Below are 19311 nucleotides of genomic sequence, written 5' to 3'. Positions count from 1 at the left end.
ATTTATGGACACCGACAAATTTCATCATATTATATCAAAATCCTCACTCGGATTTTGACAACAAGAGCAGCATAAACTTCTATCTTGATCTAGTAGAAGTAGCCTAATTAAGATTAGTCTACACAAGCTAGAAGCTTCATGTTAATTGTCTTTCTAACCTCCGTACTAGACCATTCATCATCATTATTCGCTGGATACCAGGTAGACTCATTCTACTATAGACAAAGCCAATAAAAATTCCACACATTGAGAGATTCTTTATTGATTGGTATTCATGGTTGACCATAATTGGCTATGAGGTGAAAAGAAGCCAATCAAAATCAATAAAAAGCTTTGCTTACGCTGAAGTGAGTCTATCTAATAATCTTAATGTATTAATAACCTATCATTAATACACTAAGATTTCCCTGTACTGAATTCATGGCATTTCCTTTTGTTTTCCTTTTTCTTTTCTCCAGAGGTCATCCATCTTAAATATACAGATGTGTACTTCTTTGAAACTCTGGAAGGGATTGCTATGAACAAGATAACCTAACACCCACCCCTTCTTTGTCCCTCTCTCTTTCTAAGGTCAATAATGTTGGCTCCTGTGCGTAAGCTTGAAGGCTAGACAAGTGAATGCGAAGGTAGCCAACTTTTGTACGTGTCCATTTCATGTGCGGTGGCACATGCAAACCAGCTAAGAAGTCTAATGGTTTAGACAATCTCTCTCAACGTTCTTGGATACGTGAACCCATGTGATTGGGTGGTAGGTGCCTGGACACGGTTTTATAGTAGCTCCGCTCTCCCACCGCTCCCTCCCCTACTTCTCTCTCTCTCTCTCTCTCTCACTCTCTCTCCCTTTCTCCCCACATCCAGAGTTGGGATCTGGCTTCAGTCTCGCAATGGCAGCAAAGGTGAGACATTCTCTTCTCTCTGAAAGCCATTTATTGAATTTTCTTTTAGAAATTTTCAGAGGCTTGTGATGGTTTCTCCTCGCTAAACCTTATAATTCTCGTAGTATCATTGTATTGTATTCTAGTTTACTTCTATGTCGATGATACTTTGAAACTTTGCTATTCCTTGTTGTTTGTCATATTATTATAGAAACTTAAAAGTTGATCGTTTCATCGCAATTATTTTCTTCAATCATTGGAATCTCATGTCTCTCCTTTCGCGTTTAGATCTTAAATTGCTATACAAAAGATATCATTCTTTTGTCGTTTCTTATCCGTTGAAATTAGACCAATCTGCTGTCTTGGTGATCTTTAGAGTTTGATTTCTCTAATATCCATATATATTGATTTTATCTGCAAGTAGGTTCTTGTTTCTGCCATCCCCTGAAGAACTACTGAATTCTATTTCTTGTTTACAAGTTTCCACCTTTCTGTTTCTTCTCTTTCATAAGTGGCTTCTTATTTCCTTTGCGAACCACCCTCTATCCCTCAGAGTCAGTCTCTCTCTAATAGATTGGAGATGATTTTGTTTTATGATCTCTATGATATGAAAGTTGATGGGTTCTTCCCCATTCCTCTCAAAAATATAGTATAAAAAATTCTGTGTTCTTACAAATTTAAACCGGTACATTTGTCTACTTTTTTTTTTCCTTTTTCTTTCCCCTTCTTTTTAACCCCCATACCAAGATCATGTTATCTTTTCAAATTTTTAACTATTTTCATATATTTTACGCTATGTCTTCTAAAAATTGTTTTCACTTCCACTTAGCAGCTACTATTTTATACATCTTATCGCAGATCTCCACATTGGTGTTGAAAGTCGACCTCGAATGCCACCTTTGCTATAAAAAGATTAGAAAAACTCTTTGCAAGCTCCAAGGTAATTAATTAACCCCCCTCCCCAAAACACACACACACACATAAAAAGAAAAGAATACAAAAGAAAAGCTTCTCAACTCCAATATCGTATTTCCATATTAATGTAACTAACAATTCCACTTATCACCTACTTTCTTCCCATAATTTCGAACAAACAAGATCGGGAGAACATAAAAACTATCTCCTACGATGAGAAGAACAACACGGTCACGATCTCTGGACCATTTGATCCCCAAAAGCTCTCCAAGAAGCTCCGCTGCAAGGCCTGCAAGGTGATCAAAGACATCCAAATCGTAGAGGTCAAGGAAAAGCCAAAAGACCCAGCTCCCAAGGAGTCTAAGCCCGCTGAACCAGCCCCGGCCGAGAAAGAGAAACCCAAGCCGGCCAAATCCGAACCAGAACCAAAACCAAAACCAAAAGCCGACCCACCGAAAGCTGAACCGGCACCGAAAGCTGAACCGGCAGCGAAGCCCAAATCCGACCCACCAGCTCCAAAACCAGACCCTCCAAAGACCGAGCCTGCGCCGCCAAAGGTTGAACCAGACCCACCCAAGCCTCAACCGGTAGCAGTGGGTCAGGGCCCGGCCCCACCGGTCTGGCCGGCTTGTTGCGGTATGGCATACTATGATGGGTATTATGGGGGATGCCGGTGTTGCTCATGCGGAAGGGTCATTGGATGGGTTGCCAATGCTCCACCTATGGCCTATGGCGGACCATCCCATGGGTGCAAGCCATACCAATTCTTCTGCGAAGAGGATCCATCAACATCATGTACCATCATGTGATCATGTTCCCATTTCCATGTTTATTATATAATAATTTTATTTCTTGTCTTTTTGGGTGAATAACAATAAGGTGGGCGATGTGCGATAGGTGAGAGCGTGAAAAGGTGACACAAAGGCTATATATCTTGTGGCTGTCTGTTTTGGAAATCTAGTGTTGGTATTATCAACAAATAAATAAATAATAGTATGAGGATATTTGTATTTCTTGTTGATTTTGTGTTGATGAACGATGAATTTGGAGGCTTATCAGATACTTGGCAGGGTTTTCCGGGTGGTGGGACTGGGGAAACCGCGTATAACGGGGAAGATATGGTCACATTGGTCTGGGTTGGTAGGAGATGGGCCATGAACCCTTTTTGGGTAGGATATGGTCTTCTCATTAGGGCAGGTAGGGATTGGTACTTGTTGTAAGGACTCCAATTTGTCGACCCACAAGTTCTGACGCATTCAGCATTGTTGTTTATGTTTTCTTTTATTGGTAGTGGCCTATCAGTTGTAAAATTCATGGCCATCCATGTTGTACCCATCACATGATTCTATAGTTTGTAATAATTTAAACTTGTGAGTTTGGATTCTCTCTAGTTCAAGGAATGGGCTCCGCATGATGCATGAATAATATTTTTTTTTTTATAAAGAAAATAATATACTTCATGATGCCATCTAAGTTTGGTTATTCGCAATCATCATGCAAAGCATGGCTGGGCATTCATTATTGGAGAATTGGTCTTCTTCAATCTACCCACACTCAAGACTTGGGTAGCATTAATTATGACTCGAAACTAATCAAAGAAATAGAAAATAAATATCTCTCTCAAAATGAAAATGAAAGAGTTTACCATTATTCAGCTAAATCCTATTCTTTTTTTTGCTACTTTATTTCTTTTCATAAGCAAGGTTGATGTTGATTGGCTTAGCCATGGCCGGCAACGCATGATTAAGAAGGCATGTGTTAAACCGATTTTTTAATTAATTATATTTTTTTATGTAGTATTGCGCACTTCGACTCTCCTTTGTCTGCTTCCAGCTTTCTTATGATCTCAACAAGGAATGCCTAATAAGAGCTTTTCTTTTCTTTTTTTTAATTCAAAACAAAGCCTAAGAATTGTTAATTAATACAATAGATGGGAAAATGTCAACATGTTAGGTATGTTGTCACATTTCTATTTGAATGAAAAATTCTAACCCTGGAATTTTATCCACGGCTGCCGTTCTATTTTATACTATTATCATGGCGCGTTGACGTCACATATTTCCTAAGCAATTCCCGTGCCGTTGCCACTTGCCGGTACGTACTTGACTCAGCAAGTTGATGCAAGATTCCCACCTCGCTCACTTAAAAATCTTGTAGCATCCTCACAGCAAGCTCTCCAACAATTTGGATAACAAAATATGTTATCAGTTTTCCTAAATAGCATATTTTTTGTGGACTGCTGGCAATATAGAAAATTTGATGTGAAATATATTATTTTATTGGAGTGATTCATATAGTCATCATTTTTTTCAAATATATTTAATGTCTGTAGTTTGATTTTTTTATTTAAAACTTTTTTATGATGAAAATATTTCTATTTTTTTATAAAATTATGACATCCTATGTCTATATTATGACATGCTGCACTTAAAAAGTTATAATTTTTATCTATAAAATATTATAATTTTTTTAAAAAAATAAAAAAATTTTCGTCATACAAAATTTTTAAACGAAAAAGTCGATCTGCAAGCATTAAATGCGCGTTGAGAAGTAATTGGACAAAAATGCACGTTATATCTCGAATCATATTATAATATCCTAGACTATAATATGCCACGGAATGTCATAATTTTTTTGTAAAAAAAAAAAGTATTTTTATCATACAAAATTTTTAAACGAAAAAACTGATCTACTGGTATTAAATATGCGTTAAAAAATGATGACTACGTGGATCACTTGGATAAAAAAATTTTGAATGTTTCTCCCAATCAATTCTTGAATAGACCATCCCATAACAAATCAAGCCATAAAAGCTATGGTTGGCTTTGTCAACCATAGCCTTGATAAGGTGCAAATATTGTTACAAGCTCGATCAACAAAGATTTGAGTCATATAGCCATTTATCTCTTCCAATTAGCTCGACTACTAAAAGGTTGTACCATGTACCAAAAATAATGTCTAGCATGTTTTTAGACATTTCTTTCATCTTTGCAAGACTCATGTTCAGATATTCTTATAATTTTCAGTGAGAACTTTCATCTCTTCAAGTAATTAAACTTATTTTTAATAACTTAGTCAAAACCTTGGATGAAGCAAGATTTATTATCATGGCAAACTTACTACATGTTTTGATGCAAACCATCTTAACGGCATTGTATTTGGAAATGTTTCCTATTTGGCTGCAGAGTAATTCTATATGCACCACGTGCAGTGCAATAAAAATACAACATCACAGACAACATCTGCCTAGCACAGGAGCTGCTGCAAGACATTGGTCAAAAATCCAGAGTTCGGTTGTCCTCAAGCTTGACATGACAAAGGCCTACGATCGCCTGGAGTGGCCTTTTCTATTTGCTGTTCTGAGGAAATTCGATTTCAGTGAGGTCTGGTTAAAGTTCATCCAGAGGATGTTCACTCAATGCTGGTTCTCTGTCATATTCAACGGCGCTGTGAAAGGAAAGTCGTCTAATAATATTGAGGCATGTAACGCATTTAGATGGGATAGCTATTTAATACCACTTGATTTTTTTCTCTAATTTTCAATGAAGAAAATATCCTTCTCTTTATAGAACAAAAAAAAATATTATTATTATTTTATGATACAATGTATGACTTTCTATGAATATATATGATGTACTGAACGATATATATGACTTTTTATACTTTTATGATATCCTGAATAATATATATGATTTCCTGATGTCTTGTATGACTTTCTGTGAATATATATGATATCCTGAATAATAATATATATGACATCCTAAATGATATAAATGGCTTCATAATACCTTATATGACTTTTTATGAATATATATAACATTTTGAACAATATATACGATTTTCTATTGGTTATAATATAAATAAAAAATCTTGTAAGTTATCGAAAAATCATATATATTATTCAAGATATCATATATATTGACAGAAAGTCATATATATTATTTAAGATATTATATATTGATAAAAAATTATATAAGGCATTACGAAGCCATATATGTTGTTTAGAATGTCATATATATTCATAAAAAGTCATATATATTATTCAAAAAATCATATATATTTATAAAAAATTATATAAAAAATTAGAAAACTATATATATTATTTAGAATGTCATGTATATTCACAGGAAGTCATTTATATTATTCATAATGTTATATATATTCAAAAAAAATCATACAAGGCATCAGAAAGTTATATATATTATTTAGGATGTCATAAATATATAGAAAATCATATAGATGGTTCAAGATGTCATATATATTCTCGAAAAGTCATACAAAGCATCAAAAAGTAATAATACTGTTCTTTTTTTTATTCTATAGAGGAAAGAATATTTTCGTCACTAAAAATTGAAAAAAAAAAAAACTGAGCGACATTAAATGTCTATCTCATCATTAAGTATGCTACATGCCTATCTCATCATTAAGTATGCTACATGCTCCAATGTAATCCGATATGTTAATTTTAGGCGTACAAAGATTTTCTCTTGGCTACATCTACATGTTTGGGAAAATCTTTGTGCACCATGGGCGCTGTAAAAAATCCAACGTGGAGCACATTGCCTTGTCCGATTGATCCACATAGTCATCATTTTTCCACACACATTTAATGCCTGTAAGTTAGCTTTTTTATTTAAAATTTTATATGACGAAAATGTCTCTATTCTTTAAAAAATTATGACATCCTATATTTATATTATGGCATCCTGCATCCAAAAAGTCATAATTTTTGTCTATGAGATGTCATAATATAATGCATGATGTCATAATATACACAGGATGTCATAATTTTTTTTAAAGAGTAGGAGCATTTTCGTTATTCAAAATTTTCAAATAAAAAAGTCAATCTGCAGGCATTAGATATGCATAAAAAAATGATTAGACAAAAATATCCCTTCCATATTATGATATCTTTGGTCATATTATGACATCCTAGGCCATAATATATGTCACGGGATGTTATAATTTTTTCAAAGGACAAGGATATTTTTATCACACAAAATTTTTAAACAAAAAAGTCAATCTATAAATATTAAATATGTATTAAAAAATAATGACTATGTAGATCAATCGGATAAGATAGTCCGCTCCGCATCGGATTTTCTACACCGCCCGCGGTGCACAAAGAATTTCTCCGGCATGTTTCTGCCTCCTCAGGCCCAACCAGACCAACTCACCCACTGGCCCGGCCCAGCCCAGCTCTATTATTAAACAAAAACAGGAACAAACCCTTGAAGCACTGCCACCCTTGGATGCTAACTGATAAAAGATCTTTTCTGGCTCCCCAGGGGCTCTAAACCCTCTCCCCACACTTCTAACCAGAGGAGGAGGAGAGAGAAAGAAAGATGGCATTCCACCTCTCTTCCACCCCTCCCTCCTCTCAATCCCCCCACCTCCACTCCTTCCCCCCCAACCCCCCACATCCCCTCTTCTCCTCCTCTGCCCAAATTCTCCACCTGTCCTCCCCTTTCCTCTCTTCTTGGAAGCACAAAAACCCCATCAAAACCCCTCTCCCCTCTCTCTCCTCCCCTCCGCCCAAACCCCTCCTTCCGCTTCATACCCCTACTAAAGTCTCCCTTCAAGATCCCTCTCCCCAGACCTCTCTGGACTCCGATTCCCAATCCCTGGACGGCCAGAAACCCAAAACCCCCTCCAAAAATTCCATTTGGATCAACCCCAACAGCCCCCGCGCCGCCCGCCTCCGCCACCACTCCTCCGACTCACGCTACGCCCGCTTCGCCGCCCTCGCCGCCTCCCTCGACTCCTCCGACCCCACCGACGCCGCCGTCGCCGCCGCCATCTCCGCCCTTGCCGACCGCCCCACCGAGCAGGACGCCGTCACCGTGCTCAACTGCATGGAGAACTCCGCCAACGCCGTCCTCGCCCTCAGGTGGTTCCAGAACAACATCAAGATCAACAAAGAGGTGATTTTGTACAATGTGACGGTCAAAGTATTGAGGAAGTCTAAAAATTGGGATGGGGTGGAGGCCCTCTGGAAGGAGATGCTGGAGAGGGGTGTGAAGCCGGATAACGTGACGTTTTCGACCATTATTAGCTGCGCCGGGTTCTGTAATTTGCCGGAGAAAGCCGTGGAGTGGTTCGAGAAGATGCCCGAGTTCGCATGCAGCCCGGATTATGTCACGTATTCGGCGATGATCGATGCTTATGGCCGATCGGGCAATATCGAGAAGGCTCTTGGCCTGTATGATCGTGCCCGCCAGGAAAAGTGGCGTCTTGATCCTGTTACGTTCGCGACGGTGATCAGAGTTTACAGTCATTCGGGGAATTTTGATGGTGCGCTTAATGTGTATGAGGAAATGAAGGCGCTTGGTGTGAAGCCAAATGTGGTCATTTATAACACGTTGTTGGATGCCATGGGCAGGGCCGGGAGGCCGTGGCAAGTGAAGACCATCTTTAAAGAGATGGATAAGAAGGGGGTGGTGCCCAACAGGGCGACATATGCCGCTCTCCTAAGATCATATTGCAAGGCTCGTTATGCTGAGGATGCGCTTAGTGTTTATAGGCAGATGAAGGAGAAAGGGATGGAGATGAATGTGATCTTGTATAACATGCTCATGTCGATGTGTGCTGATATTGGTTGTGTTGATGAAGCTGCTGAGATTTTTGCGGAGATGAAGGGATTGCCTGATGACTGTAAGCCTGATAGCTGGAGCTATTCGGCTCTGATTACTGCATACTCTTGTAGTGGAAAAGTTTTGGAGGCAGAAGGCTTGTTAAATGAGATGTTGGAAGCTGGATATCAGCCAAATATCTTTGTGCTTACGTCAATCATCCAGTGTTATGGGAAAGCTAGGCAGACTGATGATGTTGTGAGAAGTTTTGACAAGTTACTGGAATTGAGGATAACACCAGATGACCGGTTTTGTGGTTGTCTTTTGAATGTGCTGACTCAGACCCAGACAGAAGAATTGGGGAAGGTGATTAACTGTATTGAGAGAGCTAATGTCAAGTTGGGTTCTTTAGTGAAGCTACTAGTGGATGAAGGATCTGCCAATGAGGCGGTGAAACAAGAAGCTGAAGAGCTCTTTGAGAACATCAGTAATGAAGTGAAGAAGGCTTACTGTAATTGTTTGATAGATTTCTGTGTAAACCTCAATCAATCAGAAAAAGCTTGTGTGCTCCTGGATATGGCACTTCGGCTTGAGATATATACAGATCTACAGTCAAAATCTCCTACACAGTGGTCTTTACATGTGAGGGGTCTTTCTCTTGGAGCAGCGTTGACTGCTTTGCATGTCTGGATGAATGATTTGTCCAAGGCCTTAGAGAATGGGGAGGAGTTGCCTCCACTACTAGGTATTCATACAGGGCATGGGAAGCATAAATATTCAGAAAAAGGGTTAGCATCTGTGTTTGAATCACACTTGAGAGAATTGAATGCACCATTTCATGAGGCACCAGATAAGGTTGGATGGTTTCTGACCACAAAAATTGCTGCTAACTCATGGTTGGAGTCGAGGAATTTGTCAGAGTCAGTTTCTGCTTAGTTTGCACCATGAGATACCAGAATTTTGTCTGTAAGCAACATTTTTCTCTATCCAAATGAAATATCATTTTGATTTTCTGGCATATATTCAGAGATTTTGGTGCTTTAAATTTTTGCTTGGGCACATGTTGCTTGCTTACAGTCAGATGTACATATCACTTGATTCTTGTTCTTTTCTTCTGTTCATACCTTATCTGTCCCTTTGTGTTCTGTGTATCAGCATTTCCATAACATTTCAGTTCTTTAATCATGAACTCTGGTTATTTGTACAACTCAGTTTAGCTGTACAAAATCATCACTCTTATATTTTGTACAAATAATCAGACAGGGACATCAGAAAGCAGAGCAGTGTGTGCTATTTGTGATTGTAGATCTCTGGTGCTGCAAAGGCATAATTAGCCTTATTCTAAAGGAACTTGACGCTATTTAGAGGCTGAAAAAGTGATGAGAAATTCCAACGAAACTTATAAGAAAGAATTTGGAGATGCATTTAGTATGACCAAATACTACCGTAGATGGGAGCAGCTCATAGTATGCGTATCATGAAACCTACAGAATATCGTTTCTAAGTTATAAGCTGTGGTTGGCACTTAACATGTGTATCAAGTTTCCTCAATCCTGTTAACCCTTTCTTATCAGGGCCAGTTTTTGGTATAGGTAAAAGCAATTCACATGGATATAAACATGAGAACCAGATTCAGACAAGTGTCCAAGTGTCTGTCTTGGCAAGAGGAAAAAAGAAAAGGGACACATTGGGATGCGTACAAAAAGATAATTTTAATGTAAAATATATATTTCATATCATATAAACTTATTAAAAGCTGTTGTATCTCAAGTTTTTCCTATGTGTATGTTTCTCACCTAAACTTCATAATTAGCATAAGGATTTTCGAGAAATGGCATCTTACAAAGTTGTTTTGAAACTTATATTTTTGACCAATTTCTAAAAAGAATGGAAGTGCAAATAAAAAATTTTTATAAGTATCCAAATTTCTGATGTGCATCTGATTTAAATACATATTCGACATAGATTTTAGGAGCTGGACACAAGTGTCTGGGCAACACAGGTTGAAAGCAATCGTAATCATTTTACGACAGCTTTTCTAGACAAACTTTATGTTAGGACTTTATTAACAAATGATTTTTAGGCATGTTATTATCAGAAAAAGGTTCTTTATATTTAACGTCATCCTCTTCCATGTAGATTTAGTTTTAGTCTCTTTGTATGAATGATAGTTTTGATCACCTTCATCCGTCTTATACTGCACTTGACTGGGATCATCAAAAGAAATAGTTTATTTAGTATAAAGCTATCTAGAAGAAGGAACTAGAGTATGTTATATTGCAGAACATCTTGGAAAAAAAAATTGAATGGTTTTTGAAAGTTTCACGATAGTTGCGAATTCCTTGAACTAACGTTTAATTTCTCATTAAGAAAATAAATGTTGTAATGAGATAAACTGATAATAACTTTATAATGGATTAGAGAATTCTCTCTGAATCATTTTACGGTTGTTCAAGGTACGTATATATTTTCATTGTAGTTTCAGAACTTCTTACTAGGTTTGGTTTGGCACATCATCATTGACTCATTGTAGTTGTTCCCCTCTCTCTCTCTCTCTGTTTGTGTGTGTGTGTGTGTGTTGTGTGCACACATGCATGTATGCATGTCGTTTTTCTTTTCTTTTTTTTCCTTGTTTTGGTTCTAGTTAATGGGGAGTTGGGGTGAGTGAGGTGGATGGGTGGGGGGGGGGGCGCGCTGCCGCAGATACCGGAAAGATTTAGTTTAATCACCTTGCAGTGGGAGGTGATTGGACAGGGTTAGGACTGACTTCTGTGACACATGGATGCATGTAACATGAATTGGTTGAACCTATGGATAATTATATGCTTGTCTGTCTGAAACTTCAAGCCATGCACCTGCAAGTTGGACAAATTCAGACTTTGAAATATCTCCTGATACTGATAAAGAAATCTATCGAATGTAAGCATTCATTGGTAGAGGTTATAGAGGCTGACGAGGGTAAGTACTAAAAACCCCAGGAACCTGTACTGAAGCTCCAATATGCAATACTGAGAAGTGAGAAAGCAAGGAGTGTCTGATCTCCAAGAGTGCTTCTAACTGGTTTCAGTACTCTTCTTTTGATATGAAGAAACACAGTTTTGATCAGCCTTTTGAGAAGTACATTCTTCAAAATGCATTGATCAAACAAATTTGATACCAAACCTTATACTCTCTTTGTTTTTGTTCTTGGTTTGCTTCACCAAGCAAGATATGTCTCAGCTTGAAACAAGATCAAGCAAGGCATATTCAAAACCAGCATACAGAAGAACTACTCAGTCCGTGAAGACAAAGGATATTCTATCTCATATAAGAAAAATAGTGCTTTGCAGGCACAACATAAAAATCCTGACCATTTCACTAAGCAATCAGCAGCATTAGCAGCTTGTAGTGCTTTTAGACACCAACTCAAAAGGTTATTTACAGAAAACTGAATTTGCTTTCATTCCATAATGTGTATAATTTACAATATGAAAGTCTAGGGTTTTACATAATTGCACTCGACCTCCCTCTGTAAACACAAATGTCTTTAAAATAGGAACAATCATCTCACCCAAGCAGTACATAAGAACATCAAACGAGGATTGAAGCAAATTTAAGTTCTTGAGTTTTTTTGGGGCTTACTGATGATTCAGAGCTCTGCAAAACCAAATGGCCATGTCATAATTAAAGAAAGCAAAGAGACGTCTAAATGCAAAGTTCAGTTGCTTAATAGCAGTATGAAGTTATAAGAATTCAGTAATTGTAAACATTTCAGGAAATTGGAATAGCAAAGTGGCAGCGTTTCTACTATCTTGTGTGGTTTGCAAATGAGTAATTTAAAACTGTGAATATAAAGGAATACCAAATTATATCTATGCAGAAAAGAAGATGAGTTGCCTTAATTTCTGATGTTAGAAGCAAATATAGTATATTCAGTTACACTAAAATTTACAGAAAAGGGTTAAGAACTTTAAAAAAACACAGTTTGAAGATAGGAGAGGTAGACTACTCTTAGTTGCAGATTGATGTTTCCTCCAATTTATAAAAACAGAATGTGAACTTACTGTTTAGAGGCACCCTACTTTGCCACATATATTTCCTCTAGGAAACACTTAAAACCTCTCTTTTTCATTCTTCTTCTCCTTCCTCTTCTTTTTTTTTTTTTTCTTTCTTTCTTCTTCTTCTTCTTTTTCTTTTTTTTCTTTTTTTTTTTTTGAGGGGAACTTAAGACACTCTCTCTCCAGTACAGGTAAAATTTTAGTCGATAGGAGAAGCAAATCAAGATAAAATTTAGTTGAACACACCCCAAGAGGAAATTGGCGTAATCAGGACACACCTTCTTGAGATGATTGGGGTTTCTCTTCTTGGTTTAGTATCCTCTGACTTCACCAATACTTCCTTTTCTCTAGCTGCTGCTTCTCTCCTCATCTTCTTTAACTCCACTTCCATTGCCTTCGCTAGTGCATCAACCTTTTTCTGGAGCAACTGCATATGAATACAAGTATATGTCACAACAAAAGATAGAGAGGAAGAATTAAAGCAACTGAGGAATGCTTTGAATTATCAAAAAATCTGTGGTTCACCTTGATTTCATCATCCTTAGCACTCAACAGCTTATCTTTCTCCTCATGTGATTTTCTTAAGTTGATGACTTCCTTTTGCAGTCTGTCATACAGAAAACCTGATACCAAATCATCACAGGCATCTTCTGAACCACCCTTTTTTTCTGACTTGATGTCACCAACTCCTTTGACTGTAACTTCTTGTGGAAACATTTTTTTTATTTGAGCAGTAACATCACAGCCATCTCCTGAACCACCCTTATTTTGTGACTCAATGTCACCACATCCTTTGGCTTTAAGTTCTTGTGAAGGCTCTGTATTCCCTTTAATAAAATTAGTTATATTACCATTAGTGTTAGCAAATCTTTCTGCATTCTCCTTCCCATCATCATTGTCAAAAAATTTGCTTTTTGGAGCGCAGAGATTCTTTCTAACCAGATTTTCTCCAATAACGGACTTCTTTTTTAAGCTATTTGTTGGTTTGATATTTCTGCTTGTGACCACACCTTCTGATACAGAATTAGGCTGTTGTAAAACTGAGAGTCTGCAGGCAGCAACAGAAGCCCTTGCATGAGATGTTGATCCCTTTTTTGGTTCATCATTTGAAGAGCACCCAAATTTTTTCTCGGAGTTTTCAACTTGCTTTATTGATAAGCTTGGTGCTTGCTTTAGACCTTCTTCCAATGTCTTCAGCCTCAAATTTAGTTTATCCTGCATGTCAAAGTCACATGAATGGCGAAGCCTAGGAATAAATGTAAAATATGGTACAAACATTCTTACCCAAAATAGTGAGCTGTAAGATTTCATACCTTGAGCTGGGCTTCTGCCTTGGCAGTTCTCTCTGCTACAGCTACCTTGTCCCGCAACCGTTGTATCTCTCCCTACAAATGCATCACCATTTAAGTCTAAGACATGAAATGCAACTGATGTTATCCACTAGTTTATAAAAACCAATAGAATTTAAAGTGATAATGCATGTATGATCTATGGCTATGTTATTTGCTATCTTTTCAGACCATGTTTAAATAGCATCAGTAATTTCTTATGCTTTCGAAAAATAGAAAGGCTTCCACTTTTTCTTAAGATAACATAAAGAGCGTTGGAGTTTCATGAAAATGAGGTAAAATACAAGCAGTCAGGAACACCAGTGAAAATTCTTGCATTTTGTTCAAGTCAAAAGTACCTGTAAAATTCTTCGCTCTTCCAGCCATTGCTTGACAGGCATGACTTTGTCACTGTCACCCTTCCACTCATTTGCGACCACGGTTGCCACCCGATTTGCTGAAACTTTAGCCCTTGCTAGCTCTCTCTCAAGAGTTTTTTTCTCTTCCTAGAAAATAGATAATAATAAATTAATACTCCAAATTAACCTCTGGAGAAAGAATCATAGAGGAATAGACGGCGATAATCTAAAACCTTACATTTAATTCAGCAACCTGGCGCCGATAGTCACGCACAGCATTAGCAGCTGCACCGCCTGAAAGAATAGATTCCTCAAGTTCATGAATAGTTTGAGTAAGCTTCTCCACTTCTACAACCTTCTGACGATGTGTTTTCTCCAAAAGTTTATTTTCTTCCTGCACCATGATAAAGGCATCCAGAAAGGTTAGTGATCTAACTTTCCCACTGCTTGTCAACCAACAAAAAATGATACATCTATGGTTATGCCTGGCATATCTCTATTTTCCTTCTCAATTCAATGTTCTGGTTTTGCACAGTCTCTACTATCAGTGCCCGTTCGAGTGCGGTGCACAAAATATTTTCTGCTTCAATCAAAGCTGCCTCTTTAGACTTTGTGAGCCGTTGTAGAACCCTTTTATCCTCTTGAAGTTTCGCAATCTGCAGGATAAATCCTCAAAGTCATAAAACCTCAACATTGACAGATTCATTTTTTGTTATAATGGTATCAGAATAACCTTATGTCTCATACCTCATTCTTGTACTTTTTTAAATCAGACTCGAGCGGAGCAATAACAGCCTCTACTGGAAGGTATTCCTCATCCCTTTGAGATGCATGAACTCTTCTCAAAGCTGCCTCAGCAGCAAACTGTGCAGCCAAGGCTTCTTTTTTCTCATTGATTAGCCTCTTGATATCAAGATTCTGTTAAGCATTGTATCTAAGTTGTAAAAAGGCTATATATCCATCTAAAGTGAACCATATTCACAAATTGCAGTCTAATGAAACAAAAAGAGCACCTTCTGCTCTAGTTGGTTCTCGGAAGCTCTGAGCTTGTCATCAAGTTTCTTCAATTCATTGTTAAGCTGAAAAGAACAAGACATAGAACCAGTTTAAGATAAACATCAAAATCATTACATTTGAAGGGGGGTGGTGTGTGGGACTTCTAATATCTGTATATGTGCTCACATATATCATGAATGAATAAGTTGTTTAGTACATCCATTACCTCCACTACAGCTTTATCTTTCATAAGTTCTGTCACTTTCAAGGCCTTGATTGCATAGTTGGCAAGTTCCAACTCCCTCTCCTTGTCTGCAGATTAAAACAAGGACTTAGGCAAGCAAATGAATTGGAGGTGTGTATTGCTATGTTTAATAAGAACTCGTTCCAATGTTAAACAGGCTCATATGGAGTCTAACTCATTATTCATAATTCAAATATCTATTGGTTCCCTTGACATGTATCCAACAACTCATACTAGCATCCTCAGTAAGCAGGAGGTGTTCTTAAAGTGTAAGACACAAACACAACCAATGAGCTTTATTGGGAAATCCGGATCTCTTATTGCCTCTTGCACCAACCTGAACATGAAGTCACATCAGTCATGTTATCCCCTCAGTGATTAAGGCCAATAGCACATTATAAAAGGATGACTAGTGCCTCTGTCTCAATATTAACCTTGCTTTCATATCTTTCAGATTAAGATCTTTTATATTTTTCATATCTTTCATATTAAGAAGCTATGAGTGGGAAATACCACTCATCCTACATCCTTATCTTTCATATAAAGGTCATTTGACTTATAAAGCAGCTCATCAATTAGAAATTTTACTCTGATATTTAGCTTTCAAGTTGTTCTAAAAATTGTATTAGAATCTGGCCACATGGACATGGGAGAAAATAAAGCAGGCATGTCATGGGATTTGTGAGGATTAGGTACATTACTAATAAATTTATATTTAGTTCTTGGTATAAACACAGTTTAGGCACCTTTGACATTCTTTTTTTTTTTTTTGGTGATACTATTCAAAAGTTGCATATGCATGAATTGCATATCTAATTCACAAAAAACCATTTTTTTTCTTTTTATGAAAAGATGTAGACAAAGCGTATCCATTTCTTGATCTGGGCTATTAAATGAAAATGCTCTAGAGTCAATAGGATATATTAGATGAAGAATCTCAAACTCATATGTGCTAATCTAGAACTAATCCAATGATTAGTCTCTCTACTGATTAGGCTGCCCTATCTCCAATGATATCCCATAAAATGGCAAAGGGGCAAAACATTATGGTAAAATTATTGGAAAAAAAGAAGTCTGGCTAAAGAAGTTTGCAGCTAAAAATAATAATAAGAGGACTGAGAACAAACGCAGCAACAAATTGTGGAGACAAAGAAGAATAAAAGATGAAGGCGTTATAAGAAGCAGCAGGAGTTATATATATATATATATTATTTTTTTTTATTTTTTTTCCTCTCAAATTTCTTAAGCTATAAATTTTTGTCCATGTTGTTTAAAAATAGAAGAACACTATGTTTGACTTTCTGCTGTTCCTAATGCCCCAATTAATTGCACCAGTATTTATGCCATGCTTCCTGTTAATAACAAGAGTCAAGCTTTAGATTATGACACACTACAATTTTCAGATTTTTTTCAGCCTTGCTCGAAAGAAATGGACCAGGACTAAGGGGAGAAATAGCTATCTAATATCTAGAAGAACATGACTATTGTGATATAGAGAGGGCATCTTTAGTCCCACATCGGTTGTGAGGCAAGAGGGAGTATGGTTTATGTGGGTTGGAACCTTCTCTTCCTCATGAGATATTTTTTAAGGGACAAAACCATGAGATCCTATGCGATAGCGCCAAGGTCAAAGCAAATAATACCTTATGTGTGCGGGTGCAGAGTCAACCCAACCATCCAAGCCATTCAACTTCTTGACCTATGACCGCAACAATGGCTAATATTGAAAATAATATAAAGTAAGAATAATAACAATTTTATTTTTTTATTTTTTAAAGTCTAACTTGTTTTATGATTCTAACTTATGGCTTTCTAGTTACTACACATTGGTATACATCATTTTCATGGTTCCTAAAAGAAAAAAACATCACTTTCATGGGTAAGTTATCTATCAAAAAGAAAACTCAGTGACTTAGTTGTTAACTAACAATACAAATCAAATCATATGTTACACCATCAATGACCTGAGACCAATGTTCCAAAAAAAAGGTTGGTTTTATGTAAGCACATGAAAGTTTTACATATCACTAGCATCAGGTAGCCGCATGATGTCCAACAAGAAAATTTGCTTCCTTCTGACCTCAAACTGTGCTCAGGGTGCCACGAGCAATCATCAAGTATCAACAAATTCTGAATGAATTTTCCTTCAGTCATTATCTTCACTGTAAAATAAACTACCTGCCTGACTCCACCCAAATCTCCATCCAATCATCAAAAAAAAAAAAAAAAAAGGGTCACAAATTCCAGTAAAAGTCAAAAAGCACAGCTCGGTCAGAAAAAAGGATGGGGTGTTAAGCTCCCTTGTTCTTTTGCACGAACCATTTCTACTCCTCCATGGAAATAGACTGTTAAACTAGAACAATGTTTAACCATAAAATAGTCGAATATAAGAACTAAAAAGAAAAGATTAAGCCAATCAGAAGTTATAAAAAGAATACTCTCGATAAGCAGAGCAGATGAAATGAAATGGAAACCAAAAGTTCACCTCTTCAAGGGACCCTTTGAAAAAAAAATCCTCCAAAGACAAATGTTTGATCCATGAAAGTTTATTAAGAAAGGAACAACCTTTTCTCCATAAACACTTGAAGCAGAACAGCCAATATAAAAGAGGAGCAAAGGAGTCTTTGTACATAAATATACCTCTAAGCTGATTCTCCAATCGATTGAGTTCGATCATAACAGGATCTGGAGGGCTCGGAAACATCTCCTTTCCACTAGCTTCGCCCAAGCTACCCATCTCCTTCGCAATCCTCTGTTCCAAACTTCCCTCTTTCCAACTTCGTAAGAGAGCAGCACAGCAACCAGAGGAGGGGGTTGGGGGGATTTATGGTATGGATTATGTGAAGAAGAAGCCATTTGATCGATGTAGTGAGAGAGAAGGCGCGTTTCGTCGCTGAGAAGAAGAGGGAAGTTTTTTTTTTTTTTTTTAAGAAATATTAAAAAAAAAAAATGGACGTAGACTGAAGGGAACTGTTTGATAGGTACCAATTTGTTGGTGCAAGTGGTTAATAAGATTTCTACAGTTTTAGACATAGGAAACAGAGCGAAAAGCCCCACAGTGCCAAAGAAAAGATGGGCCAAGTCTATTTTCCAACGGTTTCATATATGCTTTTGGATGATTGGTGATGATGGCTAGCCTTTTTTTTTTTTTTCTTGAGGTAACATGATGCCCAGCTTTGACTCCTGTTTGAGGGAAGATTCTTTCAGGGGACCAAGGGACAAAAAATCCCAAACCAAATTTCTATTTATATCATATAAATATATACAATTGAAAGAAAAAAGAAAGAGAGAAAACGCGTGTGTATGAAATGGTGTGCTGTTTATTTTCAATTGAGATTTTGTGTTTGCATATTTTCTCATGTCGGCCATGGTTAATAAACAAGATAAAGGTGGGTTTTTTTTTTTTTTAGTTTAACTAGATAGAAGCTCTAGAATTTATCTTGAAAGATGAAGCTCAGAAGCTCCCACCATTATACTCAGAAAAAGAAAAAAGGGTAGATTATAGGATCTGTGCAAGGTCTCCATGTCTTACAGGTTGTCATGGTAACTTATAGTAAATCTACAATGATACATAAATCCTAGAGCATCTTGATGGAAAACAAAATGGAAGCCTCCAACAAATAGAGAAGGATGCTCATAATTTAAGCTATGATCCCATTTACTATTCATTTTTGTGCTCAATTTGTGTCAAAATATCAATGTGAAATGGCTTGTCTTCTTTAATTGGCTGGACTTGTAGGATATACCCTCAGTCCACCGACATAATACATTGAATTATTGAGAGCACTTTTGATTTGCAAATTTATAATTTAATTCAAGCCCAGAATTTTTTTTTTTTTTTTAACCTTTAGAAAACAAAATGATAAGCCTGACTAGAAATCAATAATAAAAATCATTGGAGGCAATATAAATATCATCATATAGTATGATATCAGATAGTATGAATATTATCAGACAGCAGAAAGCAACTCAGCATGAGCAGGAC

At 37.0% G+C, this 19311-nt stretch overlaps 3 protein-coding genes across 3 annotated transcripts; 2 read left to right on the top strand and 1 right to left on the bottom strand.

Annotated features, from left to right (window-relative positions):
- The first annotated feature begins 720 nt into the window (after positions 1-720).
- Positions 721-3174, top strand: LOC105056046 (uncharacterized). The gene is made up of 3 exons (XM_010938107.4): positions 721-896; positions 1734-1815; positions 1974-3174. Exons 1-3 carry the CDS (start codon positions 885-887, stop codon positions 2597-2599), a joined length of 720 nt encoding a protein of 239 aa, XP_010936409.1. The 5' UTR covers positions 721-884; the 3' UTR covers positions 2600-3174.
- Positions 3175-7071: 3897 nt separating this feature from the next.
- LOC105056047 (pentatricopeptide repeat-containing protein ATP4, chloroplastic) lies at positions 7072-9382 on the top strand. The gene has a single exon (XM_010938108.4). It carries the CDS (start codon positions 7136-7138, stop codon positions 9296-9298), a length of 2163 nt encoding a protein of 720 aa, XP_010936410.2. The 5' UTR covers positions 7072-7135; the 3' UTR covers positions 9299-9382.
- A 2393-nt stretch (positions 9383-11775) lies between these two features.
- LOC105056048 (microtubule-associated protein 70-5) lies at positions 11776-18190 on the bottom strand. Its single transcript, XM_010938109.4, has 11 exons — positions 17967-18190; positions 15309-15394; positions 15100-15165; positions 14834-15004; positions 14572-14742; positions 14325-14480; positions 14087-14233; positions 13713-13784; positions 12925-13614; positions 12678-12826; positions 11776-11998 (listed from the first exon to the last, which is right to left on the bottom strand). Exons 1-11 carry the CDS (start codon positions 18061-18063, stop codon positions 11980-11982), a joined length of 1824 nt encoding a protein of 607 aa, XP_010936411.1. The 5' UTR covers positions 18064-18190; the 3' UTR covers positions 11776-11979.
- Positions 18191-19311: the final 1121 nt, after the last annotated feature.

The sequence above is a fragment of the Elaeis guineensis genome, chromosome 13 (genome assembly GCF_000442705.2).
Source record: "Elaeis guineensis isolate ETL-2024a chromosome 13, EG11, whole genome shotgun sequence".
NCBI classification, from domain to species: domain Eukaryota; kingdom Viridiplantae; phylum Streptophyta; class Magnoliopsida; order Arecales; family Arecaceae; genus Elaeis; species Elaeis guineensis.
This window is presented reverse-complemented; position numbering and strand designations above follow the sequence as displayed.